Raw genomic sequence first — 16,107 nt, 5'->3', positions numbered from 1 at the left:
GTAGTCCATTTCATCTGCAGATGAAAATAATTCGATATGAATAAGTTTTCAAGAGAAAAATAATGGAAATAAAATATTTAGAGTTTGAGTTCTTATTCAAGTATATTGATAAATGTCTATCATTGATTTTCAAGAAGCATATTCACTTGAAGTGAATTCAAAAATTAATTAAGTTGAGTAGCATATGAAATACTCAATTCATGTGAAATATGTGTTTTAACGTATTTGACTGGCTCACTTGATAATGATCCCGGAAGGATTTAGTTATATTTGACAATGATTTTTTTTATATCTGAGGCTTATATTGATGATAAAAATATCATTAAGACTCCTGAAGAGCTTATGAGATATTGTTATTTTTCTTACAAAATAAGTAATTGAAGAATGCTTCGTGAATCATGAACCTTATATAAAACATGATTCTATATGAAATTGTTGAAAGTTCATCAATAGTGAACTACTAATTGGTCCTGAAGTACCATATATCAAATGTTAATATATTTGTTGAGAAATATCATTTGCTATAAATATTATCAGAACTCCTGAAGAGCTTCTGAAATTTTTAGATTAAAGAAATATGTTGGATGCGCAAAGTTTATTTGGAATCGCAAATTTATAATAAAATTATATAGCAAAAGTATTAAAACAGTTTGACATGGACAAATCTGTTGTGTACTAAAATGGTTGCGATGTCATTTGATCTGAGCAAAGATAGTGTAATGCATTAAGAAAATGATGAACAATTTGAATTGGTCCTGAAGTATCATATCTTAATTCAATTAAGGACACTGATATATTTTACTATATATAGTTATACATGTCGTGGTATTTTATTCAACTAACACAGATATTGGAACAAAGTCAAGCATAATATTTATACCTTAAAGAAACACCAATATCATTCAATCATGTGAAGTTTTCAGTACTACATCAAGCAAGTTGAGAAGGCATTTTTGTCGAGGTCTGTAATTCAACACATACAAGAAACTTGTTGTTTTTATTACAAAAGGGTGGTTCATGCAACAATTCAATATGAAGATAATATCGGACACACTGCTAATTTGGAGAAGAACATAATAAAGAAGATATGACAGATCTTTCTACAAGTCAACTTCAAGTAAAGCTTTTGATCAACTAGTACTGAAGATTATTTGGTTTTTCATCTCTATATAATTGTCTTTATGAGGGGGAGACACAAATATGCACTGCACTCTTTTCCCTTAACCATGGTTTTATCCCACTGGGTTTTCCTGGTAAGGTTTTTAATGAGGCAGTTCATACAGAAATGATGATGTACTCTTTTTTAATGAGGCAGTTCATGGACATTCAAGGGGGAGTGTTATGAATAATATGTAATGAATGTCCATTATTGTGTAGGTTTTCTTGTCCCCTAATTGTGTCCTATAAATAAGACCCCTTTGTTACAATGTAAAGCACACTTGTGAATAGAATAATAACAATGATCTATTCCTTTCTCTTCTCTCTTTCTCTTCTCCTTCTATATTCTCGCTATTCTTTAGAAATAGTTCATAACAATTTATAAATAAAAAAACATACAAACGTACCAAAAAAAAAAAATTCACTGGAATTGGTTGTTAACTTGTTTATAGCTTCTTTTCATGAATCAACAATGTAGCGTATGAACTTGAAATTAAATGACAAAAATGATAAATTGTTGAAATGTAAATTGAGTTCGTACATCGATCGAGAGTTTAGAGTCTGTGTTAAGAAGTGTATCCTTATGCATTTTGTGTGTTAGCATGCCAATGTTTTTCTGTTCTAGGTAGTGTATTTATCTTTTGAAAATGAACTCCTTAAAACAACCGAAGTTTCTCCTATTTTAAATGGGTTTTATCGGACTGGACTAAAAAGTTAGGATAAAATTTGGGCTAAGATTTTAAGGCCCAATCCCGAATAAAATTCAAACCATTCGGGCTGACCCATTTTGACAGCTCTAATTATTTCTAAAATTGTTTATATATCAAAATTATATGATCTATATTTATAGACAATATTATTAATATGATGCAATACAGTTGATACATAGCAAAATATCTTAAATATATATGCCAGAACTGATCCCCGAACCAGATTAAACTGGTGGTGAAACCAAAAAGAATATCTTAAATATATACGATCATATGTTTGACCTTTCTAAAATACGATGTTTCTACCAATTAACCTAAACTCAGCGAGAGTATGTATTTGATCTTTCTAATATATAGTATTAAAAAACTCCTACTTATTAACATAATGAATCTCCAAACCTCAAATCATTTGACTAGGATTTCTTATTATAATAAAACCTTGCAATTATTCATAGTTATCAATCTCATAATTTATTTTTTTATTTTATTTTAAAAATAACGATATTCATTCATTCTGATAACCAATAGAGTACATCAAATGTAGTCCCCATGAGCTTAGCTCAATTGGTTGGGACATCAGCATTTTATATGCAGGAGCCAGGGTTCGAACCCTGGACACTCCACTTATCCATCTTTAAAGGTGGAATTTCAAGCCACTAGGCTACCTGACCAAAAAAAAAAAAAAAAAAAGAGTACATCAAATGTAAATATAAATTTAATATCGCTAAAGCTAAAAAGGATGAATCTGAGAACAAACTCACAGCTAGAGCTGGGTATACGAACCAAGGTATGCGGGCCGACCCGTCTAACCCGCAGCCCGCACGGGCTTAAGACCAATTTTTTTTTTGTTCGTTTATATTTTCGCCAGTATGGGTTGGATCGCTAAAACCGCGGGTTAAATCTGCGGGTTAGCTCGTGGCCCGTCTTATTTTATATATATAATTAATTACAAAATTTATCACTTATAAATAACTTGGTCTATGTCAAAGTCCAACATTTTTATGGGGGTGTATTCAATTAGGATTTCAATGGATTTTAAAACACTTTTTTATGATGACAAAATCCTGTGGTATTCAATTAGGATTTTAAAAGACTTTAAAAAAGTCTAGTGGTATTCAATTAGGATTTTAAAAGACTTTAAAAAAGTCTAGTGATATTCAATCAAGACTCTTTACAACTTACAAAAAGTCTTGTGGTATTCAAAAGTATTCTAATTTCGATGGATTGTTTAAAAAATAGGATTTTAATGGATTTTGATGGACTTTTTAGTGAATTTTGAGCTACAAAAAGTCTTTCCTCATATCATGAGATTTTGATGGATTCTCATTTTTTTTTTAATTTCTTTCACCTTTCCTCATGTTTCTATTTCATGTTTCCTGATTATCTCATGTTTTTTATAATCGCTAATATTTTCTCCCTACCTCTCTATTGCCGTCGGAACTCATCAGTTCAAAATATGTTCTTCTCTTACAACTTGCTATATTATCCATACAAATAATTATAAACCTCTAACATAATATTACCGAGTTTCTTCTCTTACAAGTGGAATGGATTATATACTTTTCAATCAATTATAACTTGCGTTAGATCAAAAATTTCTTCAACGTATATCACTCACAAAAAACGATTTGCTATATTGTTCAATAATCATCACACATATACCACTCTCAAAATTCTTCAACATAACTTTTTTTTTTGTTTTTGTACCAATTTAACGTGTAATTTTTTTTCCCATCTGTTATGTTTTTATTTTTTATTTGTTTTGTTTTCTTGATTCATTGATTTTTATTTTGTTATATTGATTAATTGTTATTATTAATATTGGATGTTATTTTAGGAAATCAATAACTTTGTTTCTTTTTTTAAAACAAATTTACTGAATCATTTGAAATCATAAAAATTCATAAAGTACTCTAAAATCTAGAAAATCTGTGTAATCAATTCTTTAAAGTCTTGATTTGAAAATCGTGATTGTTGAAAATGTCATTTAAAATCCCACAAAATCAATACAATCCCACAAAATCTTCAAGACTTTTTTTGTTAAAATAGTCCTTTGAAATCCCAATTCAATACACCCCCCTTAACAAAAAAATAGAAAAACTTAATCTAAACCTTATATAGAGAAGATACATAAACTCAATGATATCACAAACTTTGTTTATTTTTATTTGTTAGTTACAAGTTATAACATAAAATTATTAAAAATATATATTTTTTTAGCTTTTATTATATCAATATTTTACCAATTTTGTTTATTTTTTGAAAAAAGTAATTTTTTTAATAGTTCGTGGGTTAACCGTTTAACCCGCGGGCTTACGCGGACCAAACTCGGGCTTAATATTATAACTCGTTTATATTTATTGACGGGCTTGTTCGCCCCGCTTAATATGCAGGCTTATGCGAGGCGGGTTAAACGTGGCGGGCTAGGCCGCATACCCAGCTCTACTCACAGCATCCAAATAATATGATAAAATTAAAGTCACTGAAATGTAATAAAATACAATTTCATATCGTTTGAATCTCAATCGTTCATTTTTTTGTTAAAAGTAGCCCAATAGTCAAGAATTTCACCTTAAAGATGAATAAATAAAGTGTCAAGAGTTCGAATTACACATAAAATATACTGTAATCTATGTTGCCCGGGTGCGGGTACGGTACCGGTACGGGGTACGTCAATTTTAGAAAAACTAAGGTACGAGTACGTCCATATAATTTTTAAAAAAAATATAATTATATATATATATGGGGGCTGCTAACTTAGACCCAGTTGGGTCTAAGTTAGCAAGGTGCACCTTTTGAGTTGGACAAAAATACCCATTTTTTAATTTTTTGGAAGAATAGAGCAACAGGGGCATTTCTGTAATTTTACGCAACAGTACACGCGCCCCCCACTTCTTTTTCCCCCCCCAGGACACGTGCCGACAAACGCGCGTCTTGCTTGCTGGATGACGCGGAGAGAGAAAATTCTGAAAAAGCAGGCCACGTGTCATGATATGATTGGCTGCGTTAATTTTTTTCCATTTTATACTTTAAACTCGATTATTTCGTCGTAAATTAATTTTTTATTTTTTATTTTTTATACCAAAATTCATAATTTTTTTTCTCTACAAATAGAGACTTGGTTCGTTTGATTTGGACACCGAAAAAAAAACGCAATTTTTCACTACTTTAAACTCGATTATTTCGTCGTAAATTAATTTTTTATTTTTTATTTTTTATACCAAAATTCATAATTTTTTTTTCTCTACAAATAGAGACTTGGTTCGTTTGATTTGGACACAGAAAAAAAAACCCAATTTTTCACTACCTTAATCTCATTTTTCACTACCTTACATCAACTCACTGAAACCATTCTACCAGAAAAATGGTTTCGGAGTACAAATCTCTGAAACCATTCTACAAGCTAAATGGTTTCAGAAGCAAATAACTAATAATCAACTTACTGAAACCATTTTACCAGCAAAATGGTTTCAGATTACAACTCTCTGAAACCATTCTACCAGATAAATGGTTTCAGAAGCAAACACAATTAATAAATTACTCACTGAAACCATTCTACCAGTAAAATGGTTTCAGAATACAACTATGTGCAACCATTCTACAAGCTAAATGGTTTCAGAAGCAAATAACTAATAATCAACTTACTCTACCAGCAAAATGGTTTCAGATTACAACTCTCTGAAACCATTGTACCAGATAAATGGTTTCAGAAGCAAACACAATTAATAAATTACTCACTGAAACCATTCTACCAGTAAAATGGTTTCAGAATACAACTATGTGCAACCATTCTACAAGCTAAATGGTTTCAGAAGCAAATAACTAATAATCAACTTACTGAAACCATTCTACCAGCAAAATGGTTTCAGATTACAACTCTCTGAAACCATTGTACCAGATAAATGGTTTCAGAAGCAAACACAATTAATAAATTATTCACTGAAACCATTCTACCAGTAAAATGGTTTCAGAATACAACTATGTGCAACCATTCTACAAGCTAAATGGTTTCAGAAGCAAATAACTAATAATCAACTTACTGAAACCATTCTACCAGCAAAATGGTTTCAGATTACAACTCTCTGAAACCATTGTACCAGATAAATGGTTTCAGAAGCAAACACAATTAATAAATTACCCATTGAAACCATTCTACCAGTAAAATGGTTTCAGAATACAACTATGTGCAACCATTCTACCAATTAAATGGTTTCAGAAGCAAACATTAGTTTTTAATTACCGTTTTATCTCATTTAATTAACTAAAAATAGTTTCAGGTCTCCAAAAATTTCATAAAATATACCAAAAGTTCCAGAATATTATCTACTATTTTCCTGGTATAATGGTTTCAGTGAGTTGGTTGAGTTTACAACACACAAGTAACGTATTTAGTAAACAATAAAATGAGATTAAGGTAGTGAAAAATTGCGTTTTTTTTTTGTGTCCAAATCAAACGAATCAAGTCTCTATTTGTAGGAAAAAAAAAATTATGAATTTTGGTATAAAAAATAAAAAATAAAAAATTAATTTACGACGATATAATCGAGTTTAAAGTAGTGAAAAATTGCGTTTTTTTTTCGGTGTCCAAATCAAACGAACCAAGTCTCTATTTGTAGAGAAAAAAAAATTATGAATTTTGGTATAAAAAATAAAAAATAAAAAATTAATTTACGACGAAATAATCGAGTTTAAAGTATAAAATGGAAAAAATCACGCAGACCCATTCATATGCTGACACGTGGCTGCCTTTTCAAAAGCAAAATTTTCTCTCTCCAGCTTATAATCTAGTGTGGCGCAGACAGGATGATCTGATAGATCAGGATGATCTGGGCTGTCTGATTGATCAGACAGTCTTAATGAGATCACATCTTGGCTGTCTGATGGAAATCAACGGTCTGTAAACATGGTCCTTCCGTACGCGCGCGACACTGGATCCACGTCTATTAATTGTTTAAGAAGGTGGGGCGCGTGTTGTTATGTTTTTTTTATGTAAAATTACAGAAATGCCCCTGTTGCTCTATTCTTTCAAAAATTAAAAGAATGGGTATTTTGGTCCAATTGAAAAGGTGCACCTTGCTAACTTAGACCAAACTAGGGTCTAAGTTAGAAAACCCCTATATATATATATATATATATATATATATATATATCAAATAATAGAGTTGTATTGTTAAAACAAATAATTAAACATAAAAAATATCACACCACACTTTAAATATACTCCCTCTGTACCAAAATATATGTCGCTTTGACACTTTTACGCATATTAAAAAAGGTAATTAATGTTGTATGGAAAAGAGAGATTATGAATTGATTTACAAAATTGTTCTTCATTTATGGTATGAAAAAAAATAAATTGAAGAATTGAAAAAAAAAAGAGTAATAAATAGTTAAGGGTATAATAGGAAAAATAGCATTAAATGCTTCATTGATAATATAAAGAGACATATATTGTGGTACAATTTTTTTTCTCAAAGTGACATATATTGTGGTACGGAGGAAGTAATTTAAATTGTTCTAAACATCAAAATATGAAATTAAAAATCAATTAGCTCAAAAAGAGTCAATTATTTTCCTCTTCATCATCACTAAAAAGAGTTAGGTTCACCGCGAGAAAGACTAACAATTTCAAGAATATCAACTATATATTAAATAAATCTCATTCATCTCTACGAATATCCCACATTTTGTTGCACTTTCATTATAAGTATTAATATTTATCTTTCTTGAGAGAAGACGAAGATTGGTATGAATAAAAACTAGATCTTCATCTCTCTTTGAATTGAGTCTATTCCTTTTCAATGAATAAGTGAATAATTCCGGCGACTACTTTGTTATTGTTTTTTAGCAATAGTTGCTACTTTTATATTATAAACAAAGAGTAATGCTAGGAGCACACCTTTAAACACACTCTTTCTAACACACTTCAATCTATTGGTCCAAGTCATCTAATTTTTTTAAACCTTAACTTGTTTACCGGTTAAACAAGTTATTCTATTTTATTACTATTATTTTATTTTTATAATTATTGGCCGCTTTCTCCATCGCAACCCAGCAGCATACCCATATCTTCTCAATTTTCTCAGAAGATTTTGTTTTGCTGTTGCTGTTTGTGATGGATTTTCAGTGAACTGGATTTGGCAGCAGTAGGTATGACCAGCGGTGCTCGCCAGCCGGACGACAGCTGACGGCGACGACATGGTTGTAGCTCTGCGATGGTTGACATTGTGTGGAGTGAAGCGACGATACACGAGATCTGGTCGCTGCCTTTAACATTTGCGATGACAACGTAGAGTGGTTAGAGTGGTAGTTACAGATGCTTTGACTGCAAACGGCGCCGGTAGGGACTCAACCCTTGCGTTCTATTTTGAAAACCCTTTCTTTCTTTCGCTTTCTGAAATTTCTTCTCTTTCTCAGAAATTGTTGTTGATTTATTATGTTTTATTGGATTATTTAAGTAATTTCTCACATGATGAAGCTGTTTGTGGAGTTTTGCTAAATGTGGTTGTGGGGGTTCAATGTTCATGGACATTTGGAACTGGAAGTGATGAAGTGGTGGAAGATGACGACTTTACTGACCAATAAATTAAAAAAAATAAAATAAATGTATTCTTAGGTTAATAACCGGTTACAAGTAAAATTTTGAAAAGTGTGATGAAATGGTCCAATGGGTGAGCGAGTGTTGGTGAGAGTGTGTCAAAGAGTGTGTATTTAGCAGAGATACTCTTATCTGATCACGTGACCAAATAATTTGGATTTGGTCACACTCACAAAATTATATAAAATCATTTAATAGTTTAAAAAGAAAATATTATTTAATTATTTTTTAAATAATTATTTTACTTTTGTGAGTGTGACCATTGGTCACGGGATCACACAAAAATATCTCTATTTAGCATTGCTCTATAAACAAATAAAAAACGTAAATCCGTATCAGGTACCCAGTATGTACCCGGTACCAGTACTCGGTCTAAAATGGAGTACACATCCAACATAGATCCAACATAGACAGTAATTCTCTACCATCTCAACTCATTCATTAATTTCTACCGAAGCTGATCAAATTGTGAAATCCAAGTCTCAAATCATTAATCTTTACTCTTTAGTAACTCTTAGGTGGGATATATCTTGGGCAAAACGAAAAAGTAGAGACAGATAATTTTATTTTTTTTGAGTAAAGTAGAGACAGATAATTAAAATGTACTTAAATGCCCAAAATAAAATAGCAAAAATATTAAATCACTTGCAAATTGCAGTTACCTTTTCCACACTCTCACACAAACTCAAAACACACACATACTCCTATACCAATCACACAGACACCACACAAAAAAAAAAAAAAAAAAAAAGGAAAAAGAAAACTCATATTACTACATTATTATTCTTACTGCAGTAGTAAGCACCTTCTGTTCTGTCCCGACCAACCCCTCATACCTTGTCGCCTAACCGGCGCAGCCCATTAAGTTCGCCGGAAACTTTGTCCAAAAGGGTCACCGAATTCACTCATGGCACTCAATTCTGAACATTAGAGTGCCTTCAAGTTTTCACCTTGTTTATCTTCAATTTTGGGTGCTGAATCTCTAAATCAGTTAAGGTTTTTGAACTCTGAGCGGTATGTATGTGGTGCCTCCGCCCCAGCGCTCCGATCTGGGTTCAGGATCCGATGGTTTGCGGGTTTATCAAGCTTGGAAAGGCAGCAATGTTAGTTCTCATTGTGGATTTTGTTTTCTTGTTTTTTAATCATTTGTTCATGCATTAATTGCTTATTGAATTTGTTATTGGTTAATGGTTTGTCACAATCAAGTAGCTTTTCTTGATTTATGTAGCTTTTCTTTTATTGAATTTGTGTGTGTGTGTGTGTGTTTAATTTATACTAGTATTGTGAACTTATTATGTTAGGAGTGTTAGTAGTTAGTACCATTTTGGAATGAGTTTATGCTTTGAGTAAGAGAAATACTGTTTCCAAAGAAAATGGATGGATTTTCCTAGTCAAGATTTTGACTTGGGCCCTGTTTGGATAAACAACTTAATTTGCAACTTATTATAGTATAAGTGCTTATCGTAGAGCGATTGTGAATAAGATATTTCTATTACACAAGATAAAATAAAGTCAAGTTATTTTCATATAAGCTGAAAACAACTTAAGAACATGTCATAAGTTGTTATCGTAAGTTCTCCCAAACTGTCTCATAAGTGTTTATCCCAGTAGATAAGTTCACATAAGCAAATCCAAACATGCCCTTATTATGAGACATATTTGAAGGTGCTTTTACTGTTAGATTCTGTCACTTTTAACTGTTACTTAAATAGTTTTAAAGCTTCACTTGCTTTGGAGTTTGGACATGTTTACTGACTGTTATGTCTTTATCTGTCATCTCAGTTGTGTTTTGGATTATAGGTGATTCTGATGCATCATAAATATGGAGATTCTTATTTGTTTCTTTCATCTTTTTCTTGCAGAAATTTTTTCTTCAGGGAAGGTTTATATTTGGACCAGATGTGAGATCATTGGCGCTGACAGTTTTCCTTATTGTTGCTCCTGTCGCAGTTTTCTGTGTCTTTGTTGCCAGAAAACTATGGGATGATTATTCTGACCACTGGGGGGCATCCATAATGGCTGTTGCAGTTGCTTTCACATTTTATGTGAGTCTGTTACTTTCATATACATAATAGTTAATACATGTATAATTTTTTTTTTCTTTTCCTGCAGTTGTTTTAACTGCATTGATAATCCGCTAGGATTAGGATTAGAATAATGAGAAACAGTGTTGTACATTATTCAACCTCACAAAACATATGATATATTAGCAGTAAAATACATGGGAATATGCCCTTTTTATTATTTTCATTTTGGAGTAATTACCAAAATAAAACTAGCCATGGCTATTTTAAACTAGTATGCTCTACTTATGGCTAACACAATCCTCCATGGATAGGCCGAATAGCATGGATTATCGTCCTTGTTAATTTCTATATGAAAGGATGATCATTTAACAGAAGGAATATTGAACATCTTCCTCCTTAAACAATGTAGCAAAACAATAATAAAGGATTTAGAGAATGATTTCAGCAACCCCTCTGCTCCATAACTATTATGAGTGGAGCTCTCTGGTTGAAAAGTTCCATGGAACAACAATGTGAAGAAATTTATTCACAGTAAGTCTATGGATAGATATTGCCACTAGAATATCCGAATATTCATTTTTAATTAGAAACACCAAATGATAACATTTTATAACACCAAATGATACACCAAACACACCAGAAGGCCTACTCCATATGAAATGGTCTGAATATTGAAATTTGAATCTATATGAAGGATTTTAATTTTAGAGGCAGTTTTGAATTTCCAAAATGTCCTTTCTACTTATCTTTCTAATTAGAGAAGGACAAGGAATTTGTATCTAATGAATCCATGGTTTAAAAACACTTGCCGGAGCTAGAGGGTAAATGAATAGAATCAACCAAAAGCTAGAGTGGTTTTAGCATAAGATTTCTCTTAAATAAAGCACCTGAAAAGGCGGTGATAGAGGGGAGTAATGGTCATGGTCTTTTGAATAGGCATTTTTTGGGAAAGACGTAAAAACGCGTGTTTCGCTGCTCATCAACATTTCACTGCTGTCACTGCCACCACTAGTGCCAGAAAGAAATGGAGTTTAGGATAGAAAGTCCCGGATTACGAGAGAGTTTGAATTGGTGCTCTCTGAGCCTCTCTCCCAATGCCTTAATTGCACTTGACAATTCCTCACTCTCTAAATCTCTCCTCTTATTTATAGGCAACTTGCCTTATTTTTCTTATCCTAACTAACTCCCTAATTGAACCACAAGTAAACAACCAACCAACCAACTAAAGTTACATATCAAACTCCTAACATTTTCTAACTTTCCCTGAAAGGGAAACAGATGATTCAAGGAAGCGGGAATTATTTAATCTTTCTAATCTAGATTCAGAACACTTTTATGTCCAATCTGTGTCAAACAGCCTGGTCTTATGGCAGTAGACCATTACTGCTGCCACTTTTTTAGTATAACTAGATTGTTATTAGTAATAACTTTGTAGTTCTTTCTGCAACTCTACATGGTTATACTAAGAGTCTGGCAATTATAACTACAGGGTCTAGGCGGTTAAATTGGGCAAATCATGGAAGATTAATAATGGCATTGGCTTGGATGATATTCACTTTATCGAATGCAAAGTAGTATGATTTGCTACAGTTGGGCTATGTTATTCTTATGTTTGTTTTTAGTTTAAAATTGTACACGTAAGGAATTTATTTTGAAAGTTTAATTTTGGTGTTTGTCTTGCTAGTTTCCAAAATGGCAAAATGATGAACTTCTGTTTACAGCTATTAAATTTTTATTCCTTAATTATCGGTAAAGGGAAGCCTTTGCAATGGGCACAAGTTGAAATTGTTGCCGCTTGACCGCTGTCTAGGAGGTCGTAGGTCCAAGTTTTGGAATCAGCCTCTTGCAAATGCAAGGTAAGGCTGCTTACAACAGATCTGCGCTGGATCTGACCTTTCCCTAGACCCTACCTCGGGAAGAGCTTTATTTATAGCACCAGTTTGCTTTTCTTTTTTTATTGTTTGTTTGTTTAATCATCGGCGATGATTTTGTCACACAAAAGTTGGGCCATTAATTCACCATTTTCCATTGTTGTACACACTAAAAGATATTCTTTCCGAACGAATGCTGATGATGCTACCATCTTTTCAGGACTTGGTTCTTCTTTTGTTAACATCGGGTCGAGATCCTGGCATAATACCACGCAATGCACATCCTCCAGAACCAGAAGGTTTTGATAGTAATGCAGATATCGGTGCTGGTCAGACTCCTCAATTGCGGTTGCCACGGATTAAGGAAGTTGATGTCAATGGCGTCGTTGTAAAGGTCAAGTATTGCGATACTTGCATGCTTTATAGGCCTCCTCGATGCTCGCACTGCTCGATCTGTAATAACTGTGTAGAACGGTTTGATCACCACTGTCCCTGGGTTGGACAGTGTATTGGGCTGCGTAATTATCGCTTCTTCTTCATGTTCGTCTTCTCAACCACGCTACTTTGTGTATATGTGTTTGCATTTTGCTGGGTCTATATTAGAAGAATTATGGAGTCAGAGGATACTACAATTTGGAAGGCAATGATTAAAACCCCAGCCTCCATAGTTTTAATATTTTACACCTTCATATCAATGTGGTTTGTGGGTGGTCTTACTGCCTTCCATTTATATCTAATAAGCACAAATCAGGTAAAGAATTTTTTTCTTTTCTATCCAAATGCTTTAAATATTGTGACACCCAAATTGCGACAAGTGACAACAATTTAAATGGTTAATGCAATTCAAATATGTGGTTAATTATGTTCAGTGGATCGCTAATGGATATGACAAGGTAACACAAATCATTAACCAATGATTTTGAATGTCATCAACCATGACTTTCAAGCGTGTTCAAATATACAGGATTTTCATGTATTTAACTATTCATGATATCAATTAACACCATTTTTGTGTTCAAAATTGTGGTTAATTGCATTTGGTGAATGGTTAATTACCTGGAACACCTTGTTATATTCATTAAAATTGGTGTTCCATTTTGTGTTAAAATAACTTGGCTCAAATATAATTCAGCTTTTCAAATGTATATTCAACAACTTCATGTATGTTCTATTGTTCTGGCAGACTACTTATGAGAATTTCAGATACCGTTATGATCGGCGGGCAAATCCATATAACAAAGGAGTGTTGAATAATTTCAAAGAGATATTCTGCATCAGCATTTCCCCCTCAAAAAATAATTTCAGGGCAACGGTGCCAAATGAACCAGCATTACCTGCGCGATCAGTAGGTGGAGGATATATGAACCAAAATTTGGGAAAACCTGGGGACGACATAGAGATGGGAAGGAAAGCAGTATGGGAGATGAACGCTGGAATGGATGATTCAGATAATCAGTTAAACAATGATCGTGCATCTATAAAAGATGGTGAGCTGTCTTCTGAAATTAGGACGACAGTAGATGAAACAGTCGACCGTGCTGGAATTCATCCTAGGCGATCTAGCTGGGGAAGAAAAAGCGGAAGCTGGGAAATGTCCCCGGAAGTGTTAGCCTTGGCAGCTAGGGTTGGGGAGCAAAATCGTGCCGGTGAAGGTAACAGTGGTAGCACACGAGATCAATCGTAAGCAGCCTCCACAGCAAATTGCCTGGGCAAAAGGGACTCGGAGATTCGATTTTATGGTTATTAAGAAAAAAGTTTACCTTTCTCATGTGGTAATTATACAACAAATTTATTGTATGTGCAAAATTGGGGCTGTCGGTATTTGCAGTGTGTTTGTATTGTAAAATGGAATTGTTTGGAGTGTTGTGTGAGCTTTGTTCTGCTTTGCTTGATGTTGTATTTATGCTTACAAATTAATTAGCCTCTCTCTGGTTGAATGTCATTGGCATGGAGTATTGTGAATCTGTCTTGGATGAACAATGTGTCAAATTAAATTATTATTGCCAACTTATTTGTGGTGATTGAATTGAATGTAGTTGGTGTGTGTAGGGTAATAAACCTGTTAAAGAATTTGAAAATCTCACTATTCTTTTTGTTTCTCTACCATATTAGTATTATTGATATAAAAGTAGAAAAAGTTGTGTAACTTGTAGTAATCACCCAGCCAATGGATTAATTAATTAAATATAATCGTTTACTTGAAAAAAGCGACATTAGTAATCACATTGTAGTAAGCTAAGTTTGTTTGTCTCCGCACAAACTCAATATTAGAGTTTACATAAAAAGTAGAAAAATTAAAGCGGTATTATTGAATGATAGCCCCAAACTTTGTAACATCTTGTTTTGTAGAAGAAAATGAGTTCACCACCTTTTGAGTCAAGCTCAAAATCTACGGTCCTAAGTTTAAATCATGCACCCAAGGAACAATGAAAGGCGAGAAACAACAGTAACATATAATCTATAACACCCAAGCATTCAATCATGATATTGCAAACAAGTACCGAGATTGAATAATTTGTGTTCCTTCAATCAATAAAGACATACTAATGAATAACTAGAGACATACAATGAGAAGCATTGCTACGAGATAATTGTTTACCCGAAACAATTATGAAACCAAACACACATTACTATTTCTGTAACAAATACAGTATAGAAAATCATATGGTACATGACTGACTTTTAAAGCCTAAACACTAATAAATCCACTGAGCTTTTTCTTCAAGTCATCAATGTCATCGGCGTAGTACATAGCCCAAGGTTTTTCCTCAAAAGATGCTAACTTCTGTAATGTATCTTTTACTTGGAGATTGAGTTGCTCTTTACGCAACTCCAGTTGCTGCTCATCTTCTTTAATTCTATAGAGTGAGGGATATGAACAAAATTTGGTTTAATCTAAAATGAAAATCACATCAGCTCAATGAGATAGTAGATGCATCTTGCATACACCCAAATGTTTGAGAAGTGTTCGTTCGCTTATGCTTTTAGTCCCACATCGACCACATTTACGCCTAATTCGGTGTTTATATAGAAGCAGAGAACGGTAGTGTTTGTCCCCTTGGGGACATCCGATAAAATTGGAACGATACAGAGAAGATTAGCATGGCCCCTGCGCAAGGATGACACGCACAAATCGAGAAATGGTCCAAATTTTTTTGCCATTTTTCGTTTCTGCATTTCGTTTTCCATTTGCTTCGATTAGGGTTTTATTGGGGGAATTGTATTTTCCTTATCCTAAATAAATGTATAGTTAAATTGTTGTCCTGATTTGGTTAAAGCTACATACAAAATTTTATTCTATAATTATTATGTACAGTTTCATTTTAGTTTAGTCTTCTCTTCTGTCTATTAAATTGGTTTACTATATAGTTTTCAACTGAATTTTCTGATAGTTAAATTGGTAACATATTTTTGGAACCCTAATTTATAGCCTCCAATGATTTGGTTAATTAATAAATAATATGAGTTTAGCTATTATTCTTATGGTATTGCCTCTGTTGGGAAATTTTTCTGTGTATTTAATTTAGGTATTCATTGTTAGTTAGGAATGTCATTCATTATATAGCCAATGTTTTGTGTTGGTTAAGATTATGGTATACTTGCTCCAATGTTGATTTATTGTTGTAACTATTTGCTGGTAGTTTCAGTTGGTAATTGTATCAACCCTGTACTGTACGTACTATTTTGCTAAAGATCTAATATATTTATTGAACAGGTGTGTGTTGCTAACATAATTTATTATG

The 16,107-nt window shown here is 32.9% G+C and overlaps 1 protein-coding gene and 1 non-coding gene across 2 annotated transcripts; both read left to right on the top strand.

The window, feature by feature from the left end:
- The first annotated feature begins 9,079 nt into the window (after positions 1-9,079).
- Positions 9,080-14,395, top strand: LOC123888126 (probable protein S-acyltransferase 7). The gene is made up of 4 exons (XM_045937086.1): positions 9,080-9,569; positions 10,329-10,511; positions 12,585-13,115; positions 13,548-14,395. The coding sequence occupies exons 1-4, from the start codon at positions 9,483-9,485 to the stop codon at positions 14,046-14,048; spliced, it is 1,302 nt and encodes a 433-aa protein (XP_045793042.1). The 5' UTR covers positions 9,080-9,482; the 3' UTR covers positions 14,049-14,395.
- Positions 14,396-15,416: 1,021 nt separating this feature from the next.
- LOC123893418 lies at positions 15,417-15,519 on the top strand. Its single transcript, XR_006803513.1, has one exon. It is a non-coding gene; the product is annotated as a U6 spliceosomal RNA (small nuclear RNA).
- The last annotated feature ends 588 nt before the right edge of the window (positions 15,520-16,107 follow it).

This window comes from Trifolium pratense, linkage group LG6 (genome assembly GCF_020283565.1).
Source record: "Trifolium pratense cultivar HEN17-A07 linkage group LG6, ARS_RC_1.1, whole genome shotgun sequence".
Taxonomy (NCBI): Eukaryota; Viridiplantae; Streptophyta; class Magnoliopsida; order Fabales; family Fabaceae; genus Trifolium; species Trifolium pratense.
The sequence above is the reverse complement of the archived record's forward strand: the minus strand, read 5'-3'. Positions and strand labels throughout refer to the sequence as shown.